Source organism: Zosterops lateralis, assembly GCF_965231275.1.
Source record: "Zosterops lateralis genome assembly, chromosome: 8".
In the NCBI taxonomy this organism is placed as follows: Eukaryota; Metazoa; Chordata; class Aves; order Passeriformes; family Zosteropidae; genus Zosterops; species Zosterops lateralis.
In genome coordinates this window covers 32051729-32079456 of record NC_139768.1, presented here as the reverse complement: position 1 = coordinate 32079456, position 27728 = coordinate 32051729, and the positions used below count along the sequence as shown (strand labels likewise).

Below are 27728 nucleotides of genomic sequence, written 5' to 3'. Positions count from 1 at the left end.
CTGACTGAGGAGGCACAAGGAGTTATTTCTGATTGCTCCTGGGTGCACTTACTGCAGCTGGAGGGCAATTCCCACTTCTCCAGGAACTCTCCCATACTTGTCTACTCTTGCTGCTGCTGTGGGAGTCCTTGTCAAAGCACAAACCCTCTGGCAGCTTCCTCGAAAGGCTGAGGAAGCACTGTGTTTCGGAATGTGGCCGCTTTAATTCCATGGCTCCAGAGGCTTGGTCTATACCTCAGCATCTGATCCTGCCTCTCTGATGGGGGGAAGAGCCTGGTACCTCTCCCAGAGCTCCAGGGAGAGCAGTTAAAGGACTGCATTCTGAGGCTGAGCAAATCTCCAGCAAAGTTCCACCCAAAAATCACCAAGTGAGAGCTACTTACACATATAAATATTTATTTGTACTAAAAGCGAGTGTTTCATAGAGTATCAAGTTCAGAATATATTAAATCATGAGATGCATCAGTTGAGGTACAAATTCCAGTCTCATGTCTTTAATAAATAGACTACAACCCCCCCTGTCCATGTGTTTTAATCAGAGGTAATCAGGACACTACGCTGGTTTAAAATGATGATACAACATCTGTGTTTTGCTGTGACCACCTGGACTTACTGGGGGGACAGGTTTCAACACTGGATTATTTTGTGATGAGCAGCAACAGTGCTGTTCCACTCCTTAGAAATCCTAAATGGGAATATTGCTTCTTGCCACAGGGCCTGGCTAGATGAGGCTGCTGCACTGTCAGTTCTCACGGAGGTGGCAGCATTTGCCTTGGGGTAAAACACAGCTTTGCTCCAAATACTTAAAAAAATAATTTAAAAAACACACTCCAAAAGCCCTTTTGCCAGGATACTTCCCAGTCACAGATGAAGGTTTGGACACTGTGCCCTGGACACAGCAGAGCCTGGAGTTCACAGTACCCCACACCACAAATGGGAGTGGTTGGGTTTGCTGAGCACAGATCCACCTGGAATTAAAACTGGAGCACAAGGAGGGAGGAAGCTGACTGCCCTACATTGGGAACAAACGCATCCCCACGGGTCCTGGGGCAGCTGCTAAAGAAGGCCAGGTGCAAAACCATGGAGTGAGGCCGCTGCTGTCATTACCAAGTGCTTGGCTGTTCTCCTGTGCGGACACCTCACAGCTGGGGAGGCGGGCGGGACCAGCCCTGGCCCTGGGAGGTGGCCCTGGCTCCCGGGAGTGCCCAGGGAAGCTCTGCTGTTGTCACTGCTCTGTCCCCTGGAGGCCACCGAGTCAGCAGAAAAGCCTCAGGCACGGCACAGGCAAAGTCCGTGTCGGGATGAGGGTGGGGAAGGAGATAAGGTCCGAGGTAACTTTCCACAGCCAGAGCCGGGAGCAGCACTGGGCGCTGGCTCTTGGCTCAGCACCGGCACCCCACAGGGCTGGGGGGCCCCGAGGCTGTCCTGCTATCCTCTGGCTGTCCCCAGCAGCCCCAGCCCACAGACATGGAATAAACCAGGTCACCTGCACCCACACAGGTGTGGAGGAGGGGCAGGAGCTTCAGCCTCCTCTCAGCTGCTTCTCCAGACCCACCTCGCGCTGTGTCTTTGCTGTTTTGCCTTGGATTGCCTCTGGGATGAGAGGAGTGTGGGCAGAGGGGTGGGAGGACACCTGAAAGCACAGTGACAGTGTCCCTGATTTTTCCTTGCTGCCCAGAGCTTTCTCAGGGATCTCAGGTGCCTCCCAGGACAGGTTCCCCCTCCGGGCTGTGAGTGCAGGGATCACCATGGCACAATCTCACAGACAGCTGACCTTGGAGCAACAGGAGTGCTCAGCCCAGGATTTGCATGACCAAAGCGCTCAAAGTAGGAGGAAGGAAGCAAGGAGGCAGTGAGGAATTGGCTCAGCCACAAGGAACTGGTGGCGGTCACAGCTGATATTAAAAAGTCCATTTTTAAAAAAGGGTATTAAAAAGATCCTGCTGTTAATTAGCAAAAACTGTCTAAGGCACAACGTGGAAAGGCACTTGTTCATTTCTGCTCCAGGCAGGGCACAGGCAGGATTTATCCTGGTCTGAGCCCCTCCCTCTGCACTGGGAGCTGCTGCAAGGCCCTGGCAGCACCACAACAATACTGGCACATCCCAGTGCCAGCCAGGAATGAAGGGCCTGCTCCTCATCCCTTCCAGCTCCACGGGGACATTCTCAGCAGCTTTAGGGGGAGAAGGATCAGGCTCAAAGTATTTCTGATTGGTAAAAAAATGTTCTGACCCAGGTAGGAAAGTCCCACGGTCATGCCAAGTGATCTGTGTCAGAGGGAATCAATCGATCATTGCTCACTCTTAATACACGTATTTCTAGGGAGGAGGAGGAGTTAATTATTTTTTTCCAGTGACTGGTAGTAGGTGGTGAGGACTTTCCAGGCTTTGGGGGCCATGAAGCCATCTGGGGGGTTTTCCCCTTCCCGAGCCAGCTTCCTCATGCGTGTTCCTGAGATGAAGTCAAAATCATCGTGCCTGTGTGAAACAGAGACAGGTGACATCAGCACAGCTGGCCTGAGTCTCCCCCCAAGGAGCTCCTCATCCCAGAGGAGCTGGAGCATCCATAACACACTTCCCAGCTGTGGAAGGCTGTGTTTCTACTGCCTCTCAGCCCCCAGCCTGTGCTGCTTTTCCTCCCTGGTGGCATCTTGAGTTTCATGTGGCCCCTGAGAACAGCTCATGGAGGAAAACACAGGTGGCTTTCCCAGGTCCTCCCCCCATTCCTCCCCTTGAGAGGAATGTGGCTTTTCCCTGTCCCCTGGAAAGCTGCAAGCCCACAAACCCCACGTTCTGAAGGAACCACAACGCTGCTGCGTTACCTTTTGGGGTCGTAGAAATCCATGGCTTTCTTGATCTTGTTGTAGGCAGCCACACGGAAGGGGATGATCTCCACGGAGGTGAGGCCGGGGGCCATGCCCAGCACCTTCCCGCCGTGCGTGGGCTCGTACAGGTCCTGCTTGGTGTCGGGGTGGGGCATCCCCGCCGGGTCGCGCCCCACGATGTAGAAATTGGCCCCCGCCACCATCCGGGCCCGGCAGTGCCACTGCACCTGCAGGGGGGACACAGGGAATGAGGGCCTGGGCATCCCGTGGGAAATGGGGGATGGTGGAACACTGGGCACTGAGAATTTCAGACTTTCTGACCCTCAGGAGAACATTACATTTGACCTGAGGCCTTGGAAAAGGCTTCCAAAATTGAATGATAGAACTGGGATTGTGGGTGTGGGGTTTGAATAGAAGTGTGTAATATCACAGGGTGGAAAACTTAGAATTTAAGCTTTTAGAATATAATAATATATATAAAACAAGATGGAGGATTTCGGGCAGAGGCTGAGTCCTTTTTCACCTCCTTCATGGCTCTGGGTGGTGTTCTGTAATTTGGTAGAAAAATCTGCATTGCGGGCCACAGGTGGTTGGTTATTGGGATAAAAGTAAAAATAGTCTAGGTCTCATTTTATAATTGGATAGTTTGTGCTTAAAAGACCTTGGAAAGAGTTAGAGACAGAGCCATTTTTCACTTTGCTAGCTAGAACTCACAAGCTGTGAGACTGTAACATAGATAAGCATTAATAAACATCTGTGTCTGAACACAAACTCCATCTCTTGAGCATTTAATCCCAGCTCCAACAGAAAAGAAAATAATAAACCCACAGGGCTGGGTCTCATCTGGTGGCAAACAGAGGTTGCAGTTTGAGTTTTCCATGTGCCCAAGTGGTGCACCCCAGCACATGGAAGGGGAGGTTCATCATCTGTCCCTTTCATCCCACTGATTTAGGGACAGAAGGAAAACCCCTGGGGGCAAACAAATGAACATCCCTGCCTGCCAGAAAAAGGTGAAGCCTGTTTCTGGCCCTTCTCCCCAGCCCTCCATGGCCCAGGAGAGGAGGGGAGCTGATGGAGCCGAGCTCTGTGGGGACACCCTGCAGCAGCAAGCGCAGGCGAACCACGCAGGGAGCCAAGAGTGAGGCCACGGCTCCAGCCCCCTTCCCGGGGTTTTCCACAGCTGCACAGGCAGGCTGGGAGCACAACCCCATGGACAGCCTTCCTGCCTTGCCCTGCTGAGCAGTCAAGGGCCGAGTTACCTCTGTGGGGCCGGCGTAGAGCATGGGAGAGGGGAAGATGGCCACGATGGTGGACTTGGGGTCCAGGACTTGCTCCTCCAGCACGGCTGCGTGCTGCTTCATGCGCCACTCCAGAGGGACATCATCATCCTTGGTCCAGCCCCCCAGGGGGTGCAGCAGGAGCACGGGGTTCTTGTAGCCCCTCTCCAGGAGCTGGCGCCGCGTGTCCTGCATCAGCAGCGCGTGCCCGTTGTGCACGGGGTTGCGCAGCTGGAACGCGAACACGGCGTCTGCAAGGGAAAGGGCAGGGGGTCACGGGGATCATTCCCACACTCTGAGCTCCCACACAGCTGTGACAGACCTGTATGTGCCCTGTCTCAGCTGTGAGACCTGTGTATGTCCTGTCCCAGCTGTGACAGACCTGTGTGTGCCCTGTCTCAGCTGTGACAGACCTGTGTGTGCCCTGTCTCAGCTGTGACAGACCTGTATGTGCCCTGTCTCAGCTGTGAGACCTGTGTATGTCCTGTCCCAGCTGTGACAGACCTGTGTGTTCCCTGTCTGAGCCATGACAGACCTGTGTGTGTCACGAAAAAAAGTCCTGAACAGCTCAGCTGAGTGTTTCACACATACACACATCGCCCTGCCAAGGTTATTTTCATTGCACTCTCTTCCTTTGGGGCTATTTTCAGCCCTATCAGCTCTCCTGCAAGGTTTGTGCAGAGCACTGGACACCTTCACTGATGTCCTAAGTGATCTGTCACCTCCCCAAGCTCAGTGGCACCTTCAAGGGGGCCAATGCTCTTTCCCCAAAGCAAGGGTGGGTGTCTGACCCTTGCCAGCCTGCTGGGACCACAGTGGATGGGGCTTGGAGCAATCTGGGAACATGGAAGGTGTCCCTGCCCATGGCAGGGGGTGGGATGAGCTTTAAGGCCCTTCCAACCCAAACCATTCTGGGGTTCTGTGGCACAGAGAGCTGGGAGGAGACACCTGAGCTGTGCCCCAGGTGTGAAGGCCAAGAATGTCAGTGCAGGGAGGATCTGACCTGCCAGGAGGGATGTGAGCAGGATGCTCAGGACTTCCAAGCCCTCAGAGCTGCCCACTGAGGACACAGCCCATCACAAGCACTGCCCTGACCAAGGAGACCCTGTGCCACTTTGTGCCATGCCTTGAGTCCCCTTTACTGCCCACCCCCAAACAGCTCCATTTTGGGAGCATCCAGAAGCCACCTGGAAGTGCTGTGAGCTTGAGAGCAACTCAAGGATAAGACCAAGGCCTGGTGGGGCAGGAAGAGCCCTGTCACTGGTGTGACCCAGGGCACTCACCTGCATTCATTTCCCTGAACTTCTGCTTGAGAGCCAGCGGGGTCAGGCGGTACTGGTCCAGCCCATCGTTCCATTTGATCCTCTCCAGGACCTGCAGGTCTCCACCAACCAGCCAGTCTCCACTCTCCATCACCATCTGGGAATTACACACACCTTCAGGGCAAAGGAGACAGCACACTCCTCCCTCTCCCTCTCCCAGTCTCCTTTGACAAGTGTGAGGCTCAACCCCACTGCAGGATGACCTTCCCTTCTCTCAGGTGGAAAACTTCATTGCAGTGACCAGGTGAACTGAGTGTCATGGGCAGCAAAACCTCACCCAGTGGGGCAGCAGCCACCCAGTCCCCCCAGCTGGGTGCTGGGCTTCTCTGGCATCCAGCAGTCTGCAGGAAGGCACAAGACCTTCCTGCACCTCCCTCTTTGCTCTTTCCCCCCAGGGAATATGCATGATGAATGAGCCTGTTGCAAGGCACACGCCTGCTGCTAATGAATTAAAGGAGATATTTTTAAGGGAGGGGAGAGAACTACCACAGCTGCAGCCTTTGGAAGCAGAAAGCTCGAGCCAGTCTGTGGAGCCTGGAGCATTATCCCAAGGGATGATGCTCCTTGTGCTGCCACAGCCTAAGGGGGAAGAGAGGAGCTGTAAAACCTTAACAACCCTGTCGGCTGTCCGTAGGGAAGAGCCAAAAAATCCAGTCCTGCTTGCTCGGGATGGGCTGTTTCCTAGCAAGTAGCTGGCTGGAAGCACAGACAGGACCTCAAAGCCTTGGAAAAGCTCATTTCTGCAGCCCCGCCCAGGCCCCGGCCGCACCTGGATGTGCGGGTGCCGGGGGCAGGCGGTGCCCCAGACGCGGGCGCAGCGCTCCTCCTTCCTGTGCGCGAAGAACTCGGGGCGCCGCAGCACCGCCACCCGCCGGCCCTGGAAGCTGAGCGCCAGCGCCGCGCTGCCCTCCAGCCGCTGCTTGTCCTCCGCCGACACCGGCAGCACGATCGGGATGCTCAGGTTCACCACTCCGTCTGCCGAGGGACAAAAGAGAGGAGCTCAGCGCGCTCCGGCCGCTGCTCGTCCCGCGGGGACAGCGGCAGCACCGCGGGGACGCTCCGGTTCCCGCCCTCGGAGGGGAGGGGAGGGGAGGGGAGGTGTTTAACATCAGAGACGGATTTTAACCAGCCCCGGGAACGCAGGAAACAGAGGTTTTCGTGGAGAGTCAGTCATTTCAGCAGTTTTCTCTGCGCTGCTAATGAATAGTGATGTTATCGGGATGTAAAAGCTCCAATCTAGGGCCAGCATTGTCTCCAAGGCACCTGGAGATCTCATTAGCTCCTGCATGCTCCCTTTCCTTGGTTCTCTTTATCCGAGTGCCAGAGACGTCTCCCAGACACCTGGAGCATCTCATTAGCATCTCCTGCTCAGCCTGGACCATCTCATAAGCTCCTGCACACTCCTTTTCCCTGGTTTTTCCCTGGTTTTCTTATCTAAGGGCCAGAGATGTCTCCCAGACACCTGGAGCATCTCATTAGCTCCTGCATGCTCCCTTTCTCTGGCTCTTCTTCAGTAGCTGCTTGTGAAGGTGAAAAATTTCACTGTGCTTGGAAAATGCAACCCTGGGTAGTTGAAAAATTTCACTGTGCTTGGAAAATGCCTTCTCTTCCAGGAGAATCACCTCTGTAGAGAAGGCTTCAGTCTGGTGTTCCCTGCAGAATCCCATTCCCTGCACACCTCCTGGGCTGCCTCTTCCACCACACTCAGTTTTCATTTGGTGTTTTTTTTTTTTTTTTTTTTTTTTTTTTTTTTTTTTTTTTTTTTTCCTGGCTATCTCTATACTGCTACTCCTTCTCCTTTTACATCTCTGCACTGCCCATGTTTCATCTGTTTTCTGTGTGAGTCTGGAAGGGCACACATAGTTTCTAATTTCAGTGCTGTCCCTAAATAGCTTGAAATCATGTTGGTTTTAATCCAACTCTCCCAATTTCCACTGAGGTCCTCCCATTTCTGCTTGGATATTCCAATGTTAACATAGGAGAATCAGTCTCTTTGATGGGTTGCCAGTCACAAACAAATCACTGATTCAATTTGTTCTGATTTGAATGAAATCAGTGTGGACCCTTGAGGGTCTTAACTTGAGGATTTTGACTATGATATAGATTTTTACTTTAATTTTTACTAAAATATTTGCATTTGCTTTAAATTCACAGCTAGGTATCATTCATCTGCCAGGCAGCAATTTTCATGAATAATCATCATTATATTCACATGGGATCCACTCAATATCAACTTCACACATTTAAATCATATTAATAATGATCAGGCAGTGAAGCCAGCACAGGAAGAAAAAGCTGCATTATGAAACCAACAAATGCTGCTGAAAGAGAGGATCTTTGGGCTCCATTTCCAAATGCAGGACGGATGGAGAGGTAACAAAAGATCACTCCAGTGCTGGTAATTACAAAATTACACAACTGGGATCTTTGTGCAGACTGGTCCCTGGGACACGGGGTGTGTCAGGCCACGTCAGAACTGCCTGGATCATAAATGGGCCATGGCTGTAATAATTTCATAATCATTTCAACTTTTTTTTTCTTTTTTTTTTGGGTAAATCTCAAAAAATTATAGCCAAAAAGAATCTCAATTGAGGTAATTTGTGGAGAGCCTGAGAACAGTTCCATACATACCAGCTACCAAGTGCCTCTTTCCTGGGAGAACACAAACATAATGAAGATAATTAACACTCTGGGGCATGTTACAGAAACCATTTCAATACTCAAAGCATTTAAAAGCTCCTGCTGGTGTGGCCATGGTCCTCCACAGCCTCACATGGAGTGTGGTCCAACACCTCCACTGTCACTGTCACCCCTCTGGACAGTCATGGGCTGCTGGGGCACTGCTACAGATCCACCCCCCTTCCTGGTGGCCCTACACAAAGCACATCACCCACCTGCTGGAGCATCCAGGAGGGATTTCCTGGCTTGAACAAGTGCCCCCAAAAACTCAAGGGAGCTGCCCAAAGCATCAGCCAGCCCAGGGCACAAGGGCTGTGCCGATGGCTCTGGGAAGAGCAGGCTCAAAGCCTCTCCTTGGCAGTGCCCCAGCCTCAGCACCATGAGATGGGATCCTTCACCACTTCCTAAAGAGCACGTGGAATTCTCTTTCCCACTCAGATGTCACCCTGAGGGCCTGACCACACCAATGCTGGGTTTGGATACCCCTGTGGAGACAGTGCACCAGGGGCTGATGCTGCTAATACAGACCTTGCTCTCAGCTCATCCCCCTGCAGAGCTGCTCTCCTGGCCTTTGTCCCTGCTCCCCACAGAGCTCTGCAAACCCTGAACATGTGCCTACAGAGCTCAGAGGAGATGTGCTCAGGGATGTTGGCAGGTTTGGGGGGGCACCTCAAAAGCAGACACACTCTGGGATGAGTGTCCGGCACAAAGTGCGGGGCTCTGGAGCGACGTGGCCATCCCAGGGCACTCTGCGACCTCCCCAGGCACAGCAGGCAGCTCAAAGAACACGGAGGAGGCTCTGATAACAGGGACATGTGCTTCTGAATGCTGTTTGCACACTGGGCAGGAGGTGAAAGGCTATGGCGTGTCTGGAAGCAGAGCCCCCACACAGACACTCACTCCTGCAATGCAAAGTGAGCACTCCTGGACTTTGCCTCAGCTGCATGGTGCCCAAATCTGAGCAATGGCACCAGGTCCCTGCCCTGTGGGACCACAGGATTGCCTAGAAGGCATGCAAGGCTCAAAGGGACTTGCTCACCCAGATCCTTGAAGGCAGAGATCACTGCCAGGTCTACAAACTCCAACGTGAGCACACCCCAGGTGCAGGAGAAGTCACAGCAACAGCATCCACAGCTGAGAAACAGGGTGGAAACAGCTGTGCCCCAGTCTCAGCTGTGGATGGTCATCACCTGAGCCCTCTTTGCCTCTTCCAGGGATGAAGCACCTCTAACAGGCTGCTAAAGCACAGATAAATCAGATTTACTTCAAGCTACCATGTTGGAGAAGCAGGGAAATGGGGTTGGGGGGAAGGCAAAATCAGGCTCTGCTCCTGTTTCCAAGAAGTAGCTTCCTTCTCCTCCCACCTCCAGCTCAGCCTGGCAGCCTCCCTGCTTCCCTGACTTTGGGTTTGCATCTCTATTTGTCCTGGTACAGCCAAGTACGACAAGAGGCACACAACAACTCCCAGAAGGTTTGAGCAGCACTGTGAGAGATGCCAGGGCTGTGGCGACAGCAGGGTGACCTTGGCCACCTTCAGGGGCCCTGGGGTGTGGCAGGAGGCAGGACAGGAGGACACAGGGGATCCATACCGTTGAGCAGGGTGCCAAAGTGCAGCACTTGCAGGTACTCTGCCTCCCGCATGAATCCTGTTAGAGGAGTGGCCCAGCCTTCGCTCAGCACCTGCACCCACTGCAGATCCAGCTGCAAAACAAACCCAAAGGGGTCACACTCCTGTCACATTCCTGTCACCATATCACGCTCAGAGGTTGCTTTTGCTTTCCTTCTGCTGAAACAGCATTTCCATTTTGTTTTGCTTCAAATACAGGACCTTCATAAGGGGAAAAAAGACATGGGGGATGTAGCTTGGGGCTTTTAAGCCAGACTTGCACACTTTCACAGCACAACTTAGAATTCCAGAATGGTTGGGGTTGGAAGGGACCTTAAAGCCCATCTCGTTCTACCCCTGCCATGGGCAGGGACATCTTCCACTATCCCAGGCTGCTCCAAGCCCTGTCCAGTCTGGCCTTGGACACTTCCAGGGATATCCACAGCTTCTCCGGGCACACTGTGCCAAGGCCTCCCAATATCCCATCTGACCCTGCCCTCTGGCAGTTTGAACTTGTGGGGCTGTATGAACACAGCTGAGGAGACTGACACCCTGCAGCACAGGGTGGAGGCATGGCAGAAAATGGCTGAGGATCAGGATCCCACCTCAGCTCAGCCACAAAAGGTCAGGGCCATCAGAGGCAACATCTGGCAACATCCTCCTTGGAAGCTCCCACCCTTGGAGCAGCTAAACAGTGTCAGAACCTGTGTGTGACAATACCTTAGTGATCTCCACTGCTGGCAGCTTCTCTGCCTCAGCCCGGACACTGCTGAGTTTGTCCTCAGGCACAAACAGCTCCAGAACATCCTTGACTGAGCCTTGGGGCACGATGTTCTGAAAGACAGAGACAGGCAGCACTTGTAACACATTGGTTCTTACCAAAAAGGCAATGTCCCAGAGCAGGGTTCCAAAGCTGCCAGTGATGGTGAGGTGGAAGTGACCCACCTGTGCTTGGAGCAGCTCCACGACCTGCTGGATGCACTCGGACACTGAGGCAACGTTTGTTTTCAGCACCAGCTCAGGAGCTTCGGGTTTCTCATACTCTGAGTCAATCCCCGTGAATCCTACGGACAATTAACCCCCAGAGTTAAATTTATTTAATAGAATAATCACTGCCTTAGAGCCAAGAACACTATGCAAACAACTAGGGGGCATTCAACCATGCTGGGTACAATGAGTTACACTCGTGGCAGTAAGACTAGGGGAACAGGATCCTCTTGTGCACTGCAAGGGGCCTTTGGACACCCACCCCTATGTGTGGCAGTGCCAGGACAAGGCATCCAAAGCTTTGGAAAGCAAAAGGCAAAATAAGATCTCACTCCTCCATACCTTTGATCTCTCCAGCTCTTGCCTTTTTGTATAGGCCTTTCACATCTCTGCTTTCACAAATATTTAGCGGAGCATCTACAAAGATTTCAAAGAAAGGAAGTCCAGCTGCCTCATGAATTTTCCGTGCATTTTGACGATCCTGTTAGAAGAAAGATGGGTAAAATCTGAATTGCAGCGAAAAAACCTCCCTGGATTTTCACATAAGTAAATTAATCTCTCTTACAGATTTATTAAATGTACACTAGTTCTAATAAGGGTTTTTTATCTCACTTCCTTCCTTTTCTTCAAAGATACTTTAAAAAAAATTGTAAAAATCTAGAACTTCAATCTGTTTTCATCTTTTTCCATGCAAAACCTCAAGATCTTTTCATTAGGTAGGGCAGCAGCACTTCAGATTGTAAATAATTATCTGCCCTGCGCTGAAACAGTCAGACATGATGATCTCAGAGGTCTTTTCCAACCTCAGTGATTCTTTGATTCTATGAAAAGAAGAACTGCTTGCATCGGCCTGATAACAGCAGCCATGGAAGTGAAAATCACAGTCAAATCTTCTTCCAAAAGACCAGTGACAGCTCTAGGACAGGCTGCTGCTTCTGTGACTCTTTTCTGCCTCTGAGGAGTTAATAGCAGGGACATCTTAAACCCCTCCTAGCTTTCCATCAGTTTGCAGCACTGAATTTATCCAGTGAGGTCACTGCCCTCCAAACACTGATCGCATGCGGTTGTGCATCAGCAGTGAGACCGAAGCATCCGACAGTGGATTTAGGAAACCCTCTCCATAAACGATCTCCATCGCCTGAGGTAAAGCTACTGAGAAGAGAGCAGGATCTCTGGGATCTCCCAGGACTCACCTTGGTGAAGGGGGAGATGAAGCTGGTGATGCAGACGAGCCCAGCGTCGGCGAAGAGCCGCGCCACCTCAGCGATGCGCCGGATGTTCTCCTCGCGGTCCTGTGCCGAGAACCCCAGGTTCTTGTTCAAGCCGTGCCGGACGTTGTCGCCGTCCAGGGAGTAGCACGGGATGCCATGGGCCACCAGGTACTCTTCCAGAGCAAAGCCAATGGTTGTCTTGCCAGCTCCAGAGAGGCCTGGGGGAGGCAGCCAAGTGAGGGGTCAGGTTTGAGGTCAAGACAGTGAAAACGAGAGTGCAACTCTCGCACCGGCGGCCAAACCACTTTTGTCTGAAGTTCCCTACCTCATTCCTTCCTAAAGGAAGTTGGATTTATCCTTCACAGAGACCTTTTCCACCCTGATTATTGAAGGTGTGGCATTAATGCTGTGAGGAAAGCTTCTACAGCCCAACCTCTGGAGGGGTCCAACCCAGCAGTGCCTCTGGCCGGGCCGTGCTGGGACACATGGGTTCCAGGAAGCAGGGGAGGTTTGAAAGGATGCTGCTTCCTCCAGGTCCCTCTGCATCTTCCTCTTCCTCCCCCTGCTCCTACTGTCAAGAGCCAACTGCTCTGCCATTCTGAACCCAAGGAGAGGCTCTTGCTGCAACCATGTGGAGTGGGACAGGCTCCAGCAGCAAAGGCTCACTTCCTTCTCTAGGGGTGTATTTCAAAGAATAATCATCAGCCAGCTGAGCTCAAACCTTTCAGACACAAGATTTTTGAGTGATACTCAAAAAAGGAAGGCAATTGCCTTGGGTAGGGCTTTTGGCCTCAGAAACTATATAATAGCAAATTGTGCTCTTCAAAATTGAGGAGGAGAACAGAACAGAACTGCACTTTAACCCAGCAGCTACAACCTAAGGTGACAGGGAGGCAAGTCTGAATGTCTTTACAAATCCTTCAAAGCACGTCCTACAACGTCCTCCAGCAGCCAAAGAAAATGCCAAGATTAAACAAGCAAAGGAACAACTGGACAACTGGCAAAAGACAGACTTGTCTAAATATCAGAAACAAGAAATGCAACTCATTTCTAGCACCCCTTAATCCCCAAACAATGAGTTTATACTTTAAGGCAGAAGAGAAGAGCGACAGAACAAATGCAAGGGATTGCTCCCAGCAAGACTCTGTGGCTGGGAGTGTTTTATTCTCCAGACAAGGTGGCTGCCTTGTGCTGCCTCAAACACAGCAGACCTGCATGTCCCAATAAACTTCCCACTGCTCCTGAATAAAAACATCCACGTTTTGGACAACCCTGTGTACGTTCCACTGCCAAAGTCTGGCTGGATTTGAGCCAAGGCTTCCTCAGCCACACTCTTGGGAACAACAAGTGCTACCCCGAGGGCCTCTGACATGTTCAAAGGAGCCTGATAGCAGCTGGGAAATCCATAAAAACATTAGTTATGGGCAGCAGCTGCCAGGGAGAACATCTTGCTGCGCCAGCACCGCATGTCTGTGTTTCCCACGTGGAGATGTTTTGCAATTGCCCGCTCTTAGGGAACGCTGACGCTTCCTGCAGATCCCAAATCCCCAGCTGCCAGCCACAGCCATGGAGTTTCACAGGTGAGGCCACGCTTTCACACCCAGACAGAAATACCTGTGAGCCAAACCGTGCAGCCTCGGAATCCTCCCCTGGTGCCCACGACTTGTCCTCTCTTACTCCTGCTGACATGATGGGCTTGGTAAACCACGTTGGTGGATCCCTGAGAAAACAGAGCACAATAGAACACTTCTGTTACCTTTTGCTGCTCTCAGTGCAAAAGGAGATCTCTGCTGGGACAAGCAGATGGGAGAGAAATGAAAATTCATTAATGAGTCAGCACTGTGAACTCTGGTGCTTTGGTGTGAGTTGGATTTCTGTCTCAGCAGCACAGACTCATTTTTTGGAGGCTCTCTGCCTCTGCCCAGGGTGTATCTGGTGGTGATGCCTTCATGCTAGCAAGAAGGTGACTGGCTGTGCTGCAGGAGCCCTGCCAGGTGACTGATCCCCCTGCGGGCAGGCAGGACACAGAGTCTGGGCAGAGACACCCTCCCTGCCTTCTCACAGTTTCAAACACAGACAGACTCTCCAATTATTTTAATCCGGCTTGCAAAAGAAGAGCAAATTCAGGTGCTAATTTGCTGGCTGTGTAACTCAAAAATGCAGCTGGGGCAGGAGCAGTGCCGAGCTGGGCACGAGATGGGATGGGAAGGCAGAAGAAACAATCCATGTGCATTCCCAAGCAAACAATGCTGAGCCAGAGGCCTGAGTTCTGGTGCTTCCTAACGTTGCTGACCTCAGAGTCTCTGCAGGGCTGCAGGTGAAACAGCCTGGCTGTGCCCTGCAGCTCCAGCAACAGCACCTCCCCTAGGAATGTCCCACACGAAATATCCACAAGACCTTGTTAATGGTGAGGATGATGTTCCCAACTGAGGCACGCAAGGGAAAGAACATGGAGGGAACAATGATATGAATATATCCTGGATACACATGCAGAGAAAGAGAGAGAGAAGAGCAGGTTGTATGGAGACCTCACAGAACTTTCCAGTATCTGAGGGAGCCTATGGGGAAGCTGGAACAGGACTGTTCATCAGAGTGACAGGACAAGGGAAATGAGTTCAGGTTGAAAGAGGGGAAATTTAGGTGAGTTATAAGAAGAAATCCTTCCCTGTGAGGTTGGGTGTGGTGCCCAGAGAAGCCGTGGCTCCCTGGAAGTGTCCAAGGCCAGGTTGGACTTTGGGGCTTGGAGCAGCCTGGGACAGTGGAAGGTGTCCCTGCCCATGGCAGGGGTGGCACTGAATGGGCTTTAAGGTCCTTTCCAACACAAACCAGTCTGCACTTCTATAAAAAACCCAAAACATCTCTAGACCTCCCCCTGCAAAGGTGAGTGAATGTTACATATCCTGTGACTCAGAGAATAAAAGATAAATAGCTCAAGACTTGGTTTCTGTGGTTTGTTCCCCTTTTTTTTTTTTTTTTTTTTTTTTTTTTTTTTTTTTTTTGAGGGGATTGTCAGAAGTTTGGACATTTTGAGCTCGCAAAGGCAAACAGCACCATGGATTCATTTTGTCCCATCCCCAGGAGTTCAGGCTGTGTCCTACAGGAGATGAGCCATGATAACGTCTGTGCCTCAGGAAGATGCAGGATCTAGCACATTCCTCCATGGCTGATGTAAGGAGATTGCTCTGTTTTAAGTACAGGTTGCTGTGCCATAAAGCTGAGCTGTGTGAGCATCTCAGAGCTCTTATTTTGCACACTGGCACCTTTGGGAGCTTGGGAAAGCACCACTGAGGGCATTTTTGCAATTCAGCAACACTGTCACACCTCTCCCACCTGCTAGGAGCTCCAGATGGTACCAAATCCCTCAGATTTTTCTGCTCTCTTCATAAACTTCCCAGGAAACTCTTCCCAACCCTGAGCAAGTGGATGGCTGGGCTGAGAGCTTGCTTAGCTGGGAATGGGCTTTTCAGTAAGAAAGACCAACTTTCCACCTCATCATCCACCAGCTAGGAATGGTTTGGGAAGGCAGAGCTGAAGTGTGGTGGAAGGGAGTGGAAGGCACCAGGAAAACTGATCATTAATGGCCTGAGAGCAAATCCTGGAGAGATTTTGACTAGGAAGAGCATGTCCTGCAAGGTGGTTGGTAGGCAGAGAGCAGCAGTGGATGGAACAATGCTGGGCTGTCCTACTGATTGGATTCTCAGGGTTTTAACCCTGTCACTGCAAATCATACAAATTTAAGTAGATTATCCAATCATCAGCACAACATCAACACCTGGATGTTGGGCCCTAAAGCAGGGACAGTTTAAGACACTGGTAAATGTGTCTTGCAGTAGTCTGGGGCAAGGAAATGAGGTTTGGGAGAGGAACTTCTGAACCAAACAAGCCCCAAATAAGGCTCCAAACAAGGCAATAAATGTCCCAGCAGCATCTCCAAAGAAGGGCTGTGTATCCCCTGCCAGACAGATGGTCTAAGATGACACTGCCACGTTGTCCCCATGCCTTGGCCCTGTCTGGATGAGCTCAGTGCTCAGCCCACCCTGCTTTAGCTCATGCAGGAAATGAGAAAAAAACAAACACATTGCTCCAAACCTTGGACTGAGGCCACAGTGGACCAAGAAACCAAATCCTAACTCTGCTTTTGGTCTCCCCTACAACTGAACCCTTCCATGAGGCTGGCAAACAGGGAGACACCAAGATCCTGGCTGTCTTTAGGATCAGGCTTGACTGAGCTGCCTGTCAAGGGTCTCTTGGCTTCGTTTCCAAAGGGAAGAAGCTTTCCATCAACCACCCTGCTGGGACAAGATGCTGCCCTGCTGTGTGAAACAGGTTGCAGCCAGAGGCAGGAGGTTTTTCCAGAGTGATCCTCCTGAATAAAGAGATGTGGCCTCTGAGACAGGAGAGTCTTGTTGGAAATCAGGAACCATCAGTGTCCTCTGCCCTGAGAGCCACCATTGCTCAATTCACAGCATCCAAAAAAGTGACCTCAGCTCCTCCTGAAGTAATTGGTCCTGGAAGGGAGTAGCTGTGCTTGCCCACATAAATTAAGTGTGACTACTCGAGGAGATCTTATCAGGAAGCATCTTCTCATCTGACAGTTAAAAGCATGAGGCCTGTGGGGCCTCTCCCAAACACCACTGATGTTTGTTGGGAGCAGAACCACCACACATTTAATAGAAAATGCACCAGAGAAGAAACATTTATAATCATAGACTTATAGAGGTGTTAAGGCTGGAAAAGACCTTTAAGATCATCAAGTCCAACCATCAACCCAACACCAGCACCGTGTTCACCACTAAACCATGTCCTCAAGGGCCATATCCACATGTTTTTTGATATGGGCTTTTTGATTATCCACAGATGGTGATTTTACCACTTCCCTGAGTAGCCCATTCCAAGGTTCTACAACCCTTTCCATGAAAAAAGTTTCCTAATATCCAATCTAAGCCTCCTCTGGCACAACTTGGGGTTGTTTTCTGTCATCCTGTCCCTGTTCCCTCGGAGCAGAGCCTGAGCCGCTCCAGCTGCCCCCTCTTGTCAGGGACTTGTGCAGAGCCACAAGGTCCCCTCTGAGTCTCTTTTTTCTCCAGGCTGAGCCCCTTTCCCAGCTCCCTGAGCTGCTCCTCATCAGAACTCTTCCCCAGCTCTTCTGTTGCCATTCTGGGTTTAGGGTTGTCCCAACAAATTGCATGGATGTTTTGCAATCTTCCACTAGGAAATCAAGTATAAACTCTGGTCCTTAGGGCAGCGCCTTCTCCTGCCTCCACATCCCCAGTTCTTCACCCAGCACCTCCACGGCTGCATCACGAGTGGGAGCATGGCAAGAACCAACTACAAGTGCCATGTTCCACAGCTGAGGGGTGGAAACAAAGGACAGATGGGAGCCAAGCAGGACATTCCATAGATCCCCTGCGTGCACACAACACCCTCAGGCCAACCCTTGCTCAGCTACCTCTCACAGAGCAGGCAGAGCTCTGTGATGTTGCAGAAGGAGAGGAGGCACCAGAAAGCCACGCTGGCCATTGCAGTGGCCCATCAGCTCCAAGCCCGTGTCCTTATGGTGCCCTCAATTCACCCCTGCCTGCTGTAGCTGGCACAGGCACAGACCTGGAAGCTGTCCAGGAGGCTCAGCTCATGGCAGGCTGCAGCAGCATCCCGCTCTGGAGAGGGACTGGCTCTCAAAAGCACGGCTCACTCTGAGGCTGTGCAGCACCGCACGGCAAAGGGCACGTTACTGACACGTCCGGCTCACTCAGCACCAGAACCTGCACCCAGCTGGCAGCGCTCAGGGCCCCGGGGAAGCCCTGATCCAACAGCCAGGGCAGGGTCAGGACTCCCCCAGCTGCCTTTTTATTTATAGGGCAAGCTCACAGCACCAGGAATATGATTCATTTTTTTCCAGCCGAGCGTTTCACACATGCCCTATTTCAGTACCACAGCCTGGACATGTCTCCAGGAAGGAAAAATTAGATCAAAATAAAAATAGAGGCTTTCAAAATGTTTTCAGCTGATCCAATTTGCAAATGGTAGAATGGGCTTTTAAAATGATGGAATGATCAAGCAAGCCTTCACTTGCACAGGCAAGCAGTGGGATCAAGCACGTGGAGGGGTTATTGGGGTGTCCTGTGCAGGGTCAGGAACTGGACTTAATGATCCTTGTGGGTCCCTTCCAGCCCAGCAGATTCTGTGATTCTGAGTTTGAAGTCAAACACTTCCCTAAGCCTCAGGAGAGTGAGCTACCCTATCATTAAAAAAACCCTCCCAACTCCTGACAGCTACTGGAAAAAAAATAAAAATTGTGCATTTGATGTATAAAAACTACATTTATCAAAATTTTTTCCTTAAAAAATTGTCTTCTATGAGAGCTGCTCTGGCAAAAGGGTGACACTGTATCCATGAGCAACCAGAGGGGAAAACCTCCTGTAAAAGAGTCATTTGCTGAAGAAGAGCAAAACTGATACTCCAAAGAAAAGGAGGAAGAGAGGAAAAAGGGGGTTTTTGTCTGTGGAAGCAAAGATTTGATTACCATCATATTGAAAAACAATGGAGAAACCTTGGCATCTCTTACATCCTAGCTCAGCTCTTGTAACCCAAAACCTGTGGACTTTCCTCAAGTATTCAATTACTGCACTAAGGCAGAAAATGCTTCAAACCCAGTCCCACTCTTTCCCAAGGGAAAACCCCAGCAAGGCAGAGTTACCCTGGAAATTTTGCCTGCTTAACCCCCTCAGGATGCAGACCCAGATGAGGAAGTGGGACCTTGCAAGCATCTTTTGTACTGCCCACCTTCCTGCTCCCATGCTGGTGTCCCTGCTGTGCCACCACCTTCCTGCTCCCACGTGGTGTCCCCCTGTTCCCTGACCATGGGATGAGTCTCCTCTCCCAGCACCTGGAGGTGAGCAGGAATCCTGTTGTGCTTTCTTTCCAGCCTGGGCTGAGCAGTGACAGGGACATGTCACCAAAGCCCTGCTGAGGTTGAGGAGCTGCCAGCATTCCCTGTCCCGGGCAGGATGCTGGACTGGGATCCCTTTCTCCACCCCGTGCTCTGAATAAAGCCCAGCAGGCTCAGCCTCTCCTTGGCACTCCCTGCCTGTTCCTTTTGGCATTGCCCCCAGGGCCCTGCCAGGAACGTAACTCAGAAAACCTCAAGGAGAGCAGCAGAGCCATCCCAGTGCCCTGAAACAAGCAGCCTTTCAGCCTGCAGACAGACAGCTGGACATGCCAAACCCTGCTAACACACGAGATTTTCAAGCTGCTGTTAAGCCGAAGCCATGTTTTCTTAAGCCACAAGAATTTCTGAGCTCTTAGCAAGACCTTGTTTGCTGATGGCAGCTCAAATATTTTTCTCTTGGCAGAAATTCGCATGGCTTGGGTTGTCACAATCGAGTTTCAGACAACACTGGCACACAAAAAAAGAGAAGAGAATAAACAAAATCAGGCTCGTGTTCCAGTAACTTCACAAATCAGATGCTGATTTCTGCACTGTGAGTCCAAATCAGCAGTTGGGTACTGAAATCTGCCTCTCTGGAGGCTCCCAGCTCAGGCGTTTCCTTATCTCGGAATGAGATGATGTCACTACTCTCATTTCCTCGATGCAGAAAAGCTAGTGACTCATTCTGGGCTCCTACATTTTTGGGATAAACTTGTAAGACCAGGACAGATGTTATAAAAACAATCTCCCCCTGCCCCCCTTTGTCTTCATTCCTGAAATCTCAAGGGACAGCTGCAGGGGCAACAAATATTTAACAAACAAAGCATTTTGTCAGGCACTGACAAAAAAAACAATTTAAACATGAAACCCCTCCATGGTTGCCCAATGTTTAATATTCAGAGCAGTTCTGCTAAATGATCTCTCCCAGATGAATCTGCCTGAGCAGTTGGGCCTCTGCTCCTTTTTGCAAACAATGGGTTTGACATTGCAGAAGAACTGCCTTGGTTTGATGCCTGCCAGGAAAACCACACAGAATACACAGCCCTGCTTTTCTACCTTCTCCTGGAGAAAAAGATCCAGTTATGGAAAAGTGAAACTGAGTCCCTCAGATCGCAGGGATAAGAGGAAAAGAGGGGAAAGGTACAGATTCTGACTACACATTAACTTCTGTATCAAAAAGATTTCCAGGTAGGAATTGTATCCAGATGTAAATATTTTTTTTTTTTCTCCCCCTGAATATGAGATTCTGGAATTTAATTAGTGGGCTGTGGTTCTCTATGGTAAATATGGCACTGTACATGACATGCCTCCTGCCATGGCAGGACAGGCACCCTAAACCTGAAAACAGTCTCAATGATATGGGGATGAGACAGCCCCTTTTACCATGCCCAACATATCCCCCTCAGGAAAGAAATCCTCTGTCTTTAGAGACGCTCCAGTGTTTTCACAAGCAACGGGAGCAACAGAGGATCTGTGTTTCAAGCAGCTTCAGGTTTTAAAATACATCTATTTCTGAGCCCAGGGAAGGGAAGGGAGCTGGGGAAGGGGCTGGAGCCCCAGGAGAGGCTGAGGGAGCTGGGAAAGGGGCTGAGCCTGGAGAAAAGGAGGCTCAGGGGGGACCTTGTGGCTCTGCACAAGTCCCTGACAGGAGGGGACAGCCAGGGGGGTTGGGCTCTGCTGCCAGGGAACAGGGACAGGACAAGGGGAAAGGGCCTCAGGCTGTGCCAGGGGAGGCTCAGCTTGGACAGCAGCAGGAATTTGCCCATGGAAAGGGTGCTGAGGCCTTGACAGGGGCTGCCCAGGGAGGTTTGGAGTGCCCATGGCTGGAGGTGTCCAAGGAAGGGCTGGAGGTGGCACTCAGTGCTCTGGGCTGGGGACAAGGTGGGCATTGGGCACAGCTGGGACTCCCTGGGCTGGGAGGGATTTTCCAACCTCAATGATTCTGTGATTCTATAAAAGAACTTATTCTTCTGTGAGGCTTCTCCTCTGCAGGACCTGCTGGTCCTCAGCACCTTTTTAGGGTTTTCAAAGTGCAAAAGCAGCAGCAGGAAGGAGCTCAGGGGAGCTCAGCCAGAAGCAGCACGCAGGACACAGTTAAATGGGGGAGCTTTGCCTAGCGAGCCAGACATTCACTAGGCTGGAAAAAGTCATTACGATGAATTCATGGAAGGAAAGTTCATCAAGGACTATCAGGAGGAAAGGCACAGCCTCTGGTATCTCAGGTCAGTGCAAAGGGGGGGACAATGCACTGGTGTCCCAGCCATAAACTCTTTCCTGGCTCCCACTCTGAGCTGCTGCTGGGAACAGACAGGGCCAGATCTTCCCCTCACTCAGCACCTCCTCAGTCCCCTCAGAATTCCTCCTGGATGAAGACAGGGCTGTTTTCACTGCTGTACCACTGAATGTGTCCCTCTGCAAAACCAGCTGCAGGAGACCAAGTCCAAGTTGAGGACTTCAGGAGGATGAAGTTTCCTGCCCCATCTCCCTGTGAGTCTGAGCCCTACAAGCTGCAAGATGGGCTTTTAATGTGACCTAGAACCTGGCTTAAGTCAGCAGCAAGGATGTTGGACTCTTCCTGAATGAGTGGCTGCTCAGCATTTCCCCCACCCCTCCCTAAAGCAGGCAGAGGCACAGCCCTTAGTCATTCCACACTGCCCAAGGACAGTTCCACGTTTTCCTTGGAGTTTATTGTTAATTGGTCCCTCAAAAGTTCATGCAAACTCTCAGCATCTCTCAGAGGGTGGCATCACCCCCACTTTTGCAGCCACAGAAGGGTAGTGGTGAATAAGACCAACAGCAGATGAAGACTTCAGCTCCCACAATATTTAAGACATAAAAATGACGTACATTTGAAGAGCAGCTCCCCTGGACTTCAGGCTGCACCTCTGAGAGCTCGACACCCCTCACCTCCATCCCCAGGGTCTCAGATCAGCTTTCCAGAGATGCAATGAGCTGCCTCAGCCATGGCTGAGGGGACTCATCATGCCCAGAGTCAGGTGCCCAGCTCAGACCCCCATAGCAGCCCTCTAAAAAACCCTTCCTCTAAAACGACTTTTTCCCCCCTCTTCCCACGCTCACTGGCAGCACAGCCTGATGATCTTCCCATCAGAAGGGCTGGGCAGGCCTGAAGAATGACCTCCCGCCCAACCACACATTTTGCACCACAATGGGAAGCTAAAACACAGTTTGATATAGAAGAAAACATTTTGTTCTGCCAGAGAGGCCACGAAGACCTCCAGGTCAGAAAGTCTTGAAAATGTAGGTGCAGAGGGTTGTTTTCCAGCAACGCACAGAAAAAGCTCATCTCAACAACCCACCAAGTGCTGCAGCTAACAGAAAATAAAATCAAATCTGTGTAAACGAGTTATGCTCTCCAAACACATTTTGGCACCCACTCAGCAGGCAAAGCTTTTGACATATGGAGCTGTAACTGAGCCAAGCTGTGAGCAAAGGAGCAAAGACCACTCTGGGAGGGACAGGAGGCAGTGCTAGCAAGGAACTACCAGCCCCATGGGCAAATCCCAACTTCCCATGGCATGACGCACAGCCAGGGCTTTTTTGCATCGCTCCTTTTGTTAATGATACACCCCGTGTAAATTCTCACTTGGAAATGATTAAGCTGTGAAACCATTAAGGAGCTATTTCTCACTCCCTTCAGCTGTGACACCCTGCTCACGATAACAGCAAATTCATAGATGACAACCTGAATTACACAGCCTTTTTCTTAATGGGTTTTTGAGAAGCAAAGTGTGTGAGCAGCGTGACCAAAGTACAGGTTCAAGCATTCATACAGGCCCTGCATGGCACTTATCTTTTGGGGGCACATACAGCTGTAAGTTTATCTAAAACACCTGGTTTCAGATAGGCAAGGGCTTTTAATTTCTAAAGGCACCCTCCAGGACCAACATCAGCCCAGTTAAAATAATAATAATAATAAAAAAGGCAAATATGCCAGTGTTTGTCTTGAAAACCCTCCAGAAAAACAAAATCTCCATGGCCTAAATCTAAGCTGCAGCTGCAGTGCACATGTCTGGGTAGTGTGGGGTCTTCAGCATCATTTGCTGATTGACTAAATGCTCTTGCAGGGGCACGGATGGAAACCTACACCTGTGTTAGAGGGGTTTGGCATGGACTTGTGGCTGGCTGTGACTTGATGTGTGCAGCCTAAAAACCAGAAGAGGCTGGAATCTGCATTTCTGCTGGAGCCCAGCAGCAGGACAGGAAGGAACCTACTGACTCAAAGTGCTCCCACCCAGAGCTGCAGGAGTTACAGCCTTGGACACACCCCTGGATGGCAGCACCACTCCAACCACCACCACAGCACAGGTGCTCAGACCACGCCAAGATGGTTATTTAACTCCCCAACCCCTGGAGGCCTCAAGCAATTTTTCCTGGCTTTTCTTCCCTGAAATCCTCTAAGTTGAACCTACAGAGCAGAGTGTGGTTATTAAACACTGGTCTGGCACACTGGCAGCCCAAGTGAGCGAAACAGCAAGGTGGGGGAAAGAAACTGGGAAGGGAACTTTCTAATAGCAAAGGGCTTCAGAGGAAATTGGGAGGAAAGAGCAGAAAGTTCTAATTAACAAAGCAACAAAAGTTAATCACCTCACTTTTCCATGGGCTTCAAAGAAAAGAAGAAACAAAGCAAACAAAGTAATAGAAAATAAACCAAGAACTCCCAAGCATGTGATGAGCAGCTGGAAAACAACCACCTTCGGATGTCATGGTGCAATGAGTTGGGCACCGTGTTCCACAGAATAAATCGTGCTGTAAGAGCAAGCAACTTGTGACTCACTGGATAAAACATGAGTTTTAGAAAATTCACTTTCTTGAGTGACTCAGTGCAGAGCAGGCCACACTAATTCCCTGAAATCAGGGCTTTGCTGCCCTGTCCCCTAGACAGTGTCACTGCGATGAGCTACTCAGAACTGCTTTGAAAAGAAACATCTTTCAAGTTGTTTTGCTCTTTGCATTCAAGGCAACAGTTAATAGGAAGTGTGAGAGGAGATGAATGCACGGTTTGGGTGTTTTAATAAGCTTTTTCTTTCATGTTGCTTAGCAATTAAATTGATGGAGATGTACATATGTTCCTGCTCTGCCTGGGGTATCATCTGAACTCTGCCCTGCAGCTCCGTTTTTTTAGAGTAGTTTTTAGGCAAAGAAACTAAGTCTCTTTCCTCAGGGCTGACATCTGATCTTGTGGGTTTGTTTCTCCTCTTTAAATAAATTTAAATAAGCCCACATCATTTGCACATAAGCCCTGCACAAACACAAGTGAGCTAGCAGAAGTTACAGCTCTGTGACTGCTGGGCTGTGGAAGCACATCCTGCTGCAAGCCAGGGATGCCTCACCAGTCAGGCTCCTGGAGATGCTGCTGTGAGACCGGGCAGGTGACAAAGCTAAAACGCTCCCCCTGAAAAACAGTTTCAGTACTGGGCTCTCATTCTCCCTAAGCAGCAGCAAGAGCACCCGAAGAGAAACTTCTCTGGCCGGGGGCAGGACTCCCAGCGCCTCCGTCCCATGGGATGCGCTGAGCTGCACTTTGCACACAGCCCTGGGGACACCCAGAGCCACGCAGACAGTCACACTGCCAGGGCAGTGCCCGCGGCTCTGGGCTCCGTGGCAAGCTTCCCTGGAGCACAGAGCATCATCTGTGTCCTCCCGGCCTTTGGGAAAACGCCACTGGGCGGGCACGGGGAGCGAGCGGAGGAAATGCCGGCGGTGCGCGGAGAACGAGCTGCTCTCTCTGCACGGAGCTCAAAGAGCCCCTGAGCCCTGAAAGCCACGCTGTGCAGGAGCCCGCACAATGAACAAGGGCAGGCCCAGAGCTCCACCTCCCGCCCTGGCTCCCTGCACGGTGTGCCCGCTCCTGAGAGCAGCCTCTGCCACCCAGGCACACAGGAGCCCTCCTGTGTGAGGGACATTGAGCCTTTGAGGTCACCATTACAGACCGCTCTGCTGCCCAAAAAGTCAGTCCTGAAGCTGGCCAGAAATAAATGCTTTCTGTCACTGAGGGCTGGGAACAGCAGGGCACTGCCTGGCACGTAGAGGACTTCGTGCCTCTTGCAGAGTCATGAGCAGAAATGAGGAGAGCACAAAGTGTTTCCATATTAACCAGCCAAAGAGAAATTCCTGCACACCAAGACTGGTCCTCACACAAGGCAGAATTAAGGTACCGTGTTCATTTTTAAGGACAACACATGCAGAAGCAAAGAAAAAAGAAGTTTTCTTCTTATTTTTCTTCTTTACACCTCACCACATCATCAATTAATAAATAGGTGTGCAATTAAAGCATCCTCAAACCAGATTCAAACTCCAGACAACATTCAGGCTGAATTTAGGATTTAAATCCTGGACTTTTAGTTATTCAATTTGCAAAATGTGGAGCACTGCCAACACAGTGATCCATCTCCCAATGGCTGGCCCTGCTGTGCCTTTCCAAAACTGACAGCTGATCAACATCACTTGCAAAACCCACCTCTGGCATCCCCTCAACTGGTGAATAAAGCTTGTAACATCCAACCTCACAAAACCTGGTCTGTGGGACAAAGATTAACACACCACCCACATCGTGAAACTGTGACAAAACTGAAGTTTTATTAGCAACAAGGATTTTGAGGAGTAATAAGGGCTCGTGTTACTGGGAGAAGGGTCAACAGAAGGATGATGCTACCGCTGTATCAATAGGGATCTCAATAGGATAAATTATTGTGTCTCCGTTTAAAATGGAACACCTTTGGCTGCTGCAGCCACAAGAGGTGTCACGACAAATTGTCTGTGGGCACAAAAAAAAAAAAGCTCAAAGGACCCTGAACGAAGTGGAATTCCTTATCCACGCCTTTGATATAAACTGGAGATGGTTGAAACCAAGAAGCTGCTGAGGCTGCGGTTGGAGAGAGAACTTCCTTTACACTCCGTGCAACCACATCTTTCTGGCAAGGGACGGGAAGATCACTAATGGGACATCACCGTTTCACCATCACTCCCCAAACCTCTCGTAATTAGTGAAATCACGCCTTTTCTCACTCCATCAGATAGCTGGCAGATAAGCACACAAAAACCCGCCTACAGCTGTCAAGCTGATAGCATCTGTTTTGACAGCCACGGCACAAAGGTCAGCCACAAACTCGCTTATAAAGGTCATTTTTCCATCCAGCCCAGGGTGGAGGCAAAGGAGAGGGATTATTCTGGAAGTTCAGTAATGCCTGTCTCCTGTCACAGCAATAAACAGAGGTCCCATACACAGCTCACGGCTCGCACCTCCCCTGCCTGGATTAATCCCCAAACCACAGGTTTTTGCGTTTCCAAGAACACCTCGCGCACAGGCGCGCTTTGTTCCCTGTGGTTTGGGGTGCGTTCCTCCCCGGACAAATTACCACTGTGTCCAAAATGCACCAAATCCATCGGAAAAGTTTAGGGCAAACTTAAAACAAAAAGAATCAAATCAACCAGCAAGAAGCAGCCCGAAAGACTTACGTCAAGATTTCTTCTGGTTCTGATTTAAAACCTGGAAAACGTACGCACAGCCAGAGGGACCCAGAGCTCCCATCCCAGATCCAGGGAGTAGGGGAGGGCAGCTGGCGAGCGGAACGCGATGTCTGGCTGCGGTTACGAGTTGCAATTTTAATTTCTAACCGGGCTGTGCGCTGGCTCTGACCGCCCTGCCGTGCGCGTTGCAGAGCGCCGGGCGCGCAGCGATGGGAGAGCGCGGCGGGGAGCGGCTCACCGAGTCCTGCCCCCGCCGGGACCCGCAGGGACAGGGAGCACCCAAAAAGCCACGAGCGAGGCGGGCGCCGCTCGACCGCCGGCCCCGCCTGGGGAGGATCCGCGGGGAGCGGAGTCGGCACAGGTGCGGGATGCGGCCGGACGCCCGCGGAAGATGCGGGAGGATGCGGGACGTTCCCGGCCAGCGCGCCCGTCCCCGCCGCCCCGAGGGATGGATGACGGGCTGGCCAACTCCCGAGCGGAGCCGGAGCGCCCCGGCCGCCGCTGCCCGGGGATCCCAGCGCAGGAGAGGGCTCGGGATCCGCAGGCACCGCCCGCCCCCCGCTCCCGGCGCGCCCCTACCGTCTGCTCGCGGCTCGCCATGGTGCTGCGGCGGCGGGCCCGGGGGCCGGGGCTATAAGGGCTGCGGGACACGTAGCGCGGCCCTGGGCCGGCCCCTCTCGCCCTGCGCCCGCCCCCGCCGCCGCCTCCTCCGGTCCGGCCCCCGGGGGAAGCGGGCAGGGCGCTCCGGGCCGGGGGCGCGGCCCCCAGCCCCCGAAGGAGCGGGCACGGAGCGGGCACGGAGCGGGCGCGCCCGCAGAAAAGTGCCCTAAAATAGGCTTGGAGCGCTCCTGCCACGGCTGGGCTCCAGGAGAGGGAGGAGAACGGCAGCTCACACAACACTACTGGGAGAAAAAACACCTCCCGAGGATGAGGATGTTTAAAGCCCAGCAGGGCTGGAGGCTGGTCCCTGAAGGTTTGGCCAAAATACTAAAATTTGAAAAGAAACACAGAGGAGGCTCCCAGCAAACAAAGCACAGCAGGTGAGGGGAAGAGAAACTCTGTGACAGCGTTGTCCCAAATCCTCCGTTTTCCACTGCCGGAAAAGCTCAGGTCCCAGATCTCTGCTAAGACAGAGGAAAGGACGGGCAATGTCCTGGTGGAGGGAAACCACAGCACAACCCTGGGATGGCCCTGTGAGCCAAGGACAGAGAAAGGAAGATCCTGGTGGGTGGGTAATTCTACACCTGGGGTCCCATTGGACATGGCCCTGATCCTCCTGGACCACTGCCTCCTGCTCCATGCCCATCCATGGATCCATCCCAGGGCTGCAGGGGCGGCTGTGCCAGCTGTGCTGCCTCTCCTCTAGGAAGAGATACCTCACTTCTCACCGTGCCCAGAAGTGCAAGT

At 51.6% G+C, this 27728-nt stretch overlaps 1 protein-coding gene across 1 annotated transcript; it reads right to left on the bottom strand.

Moving 5' to 3' along the window:
- Positions 1 to 379: 379 nt before the first annotated feature.
- Positions 380 to 26997, bottom strand: PAPSS2 (3'-phosphoadenosine 5'-phosphosulfate synthase 2). The gene is made up of 12 exons (XM_083866419.1): positions 26901 to 26997; positions 13520 to 13625; positions 11888 to 12123; positions 11037 to 11175; positions 10653 to 10771; positions 10428 to 10541; positions 9691 to 9802; positions 6192 to 6397; positions 5384 to 5519; positions 4083 to 4351; positions 2821 to 3050; positions 380 to 2476 (listed from the first exon to the last, which is right to left on the bottom strand). The coding sequence occupies exons 1-12, from the start codon at positions 26919 to 26921 to the stop codon at positions 2335 to 2337; spliced, it is 1830 nt and encodes a 609-aa protein (XP_083722545.1). The 5' UTR covers positions 26922 to 26997; the 3' UTR covers positions 380 to 2334.
- Between the last annotated feature and the right edge of the window lie 731 nt (positions 26998 to 27728).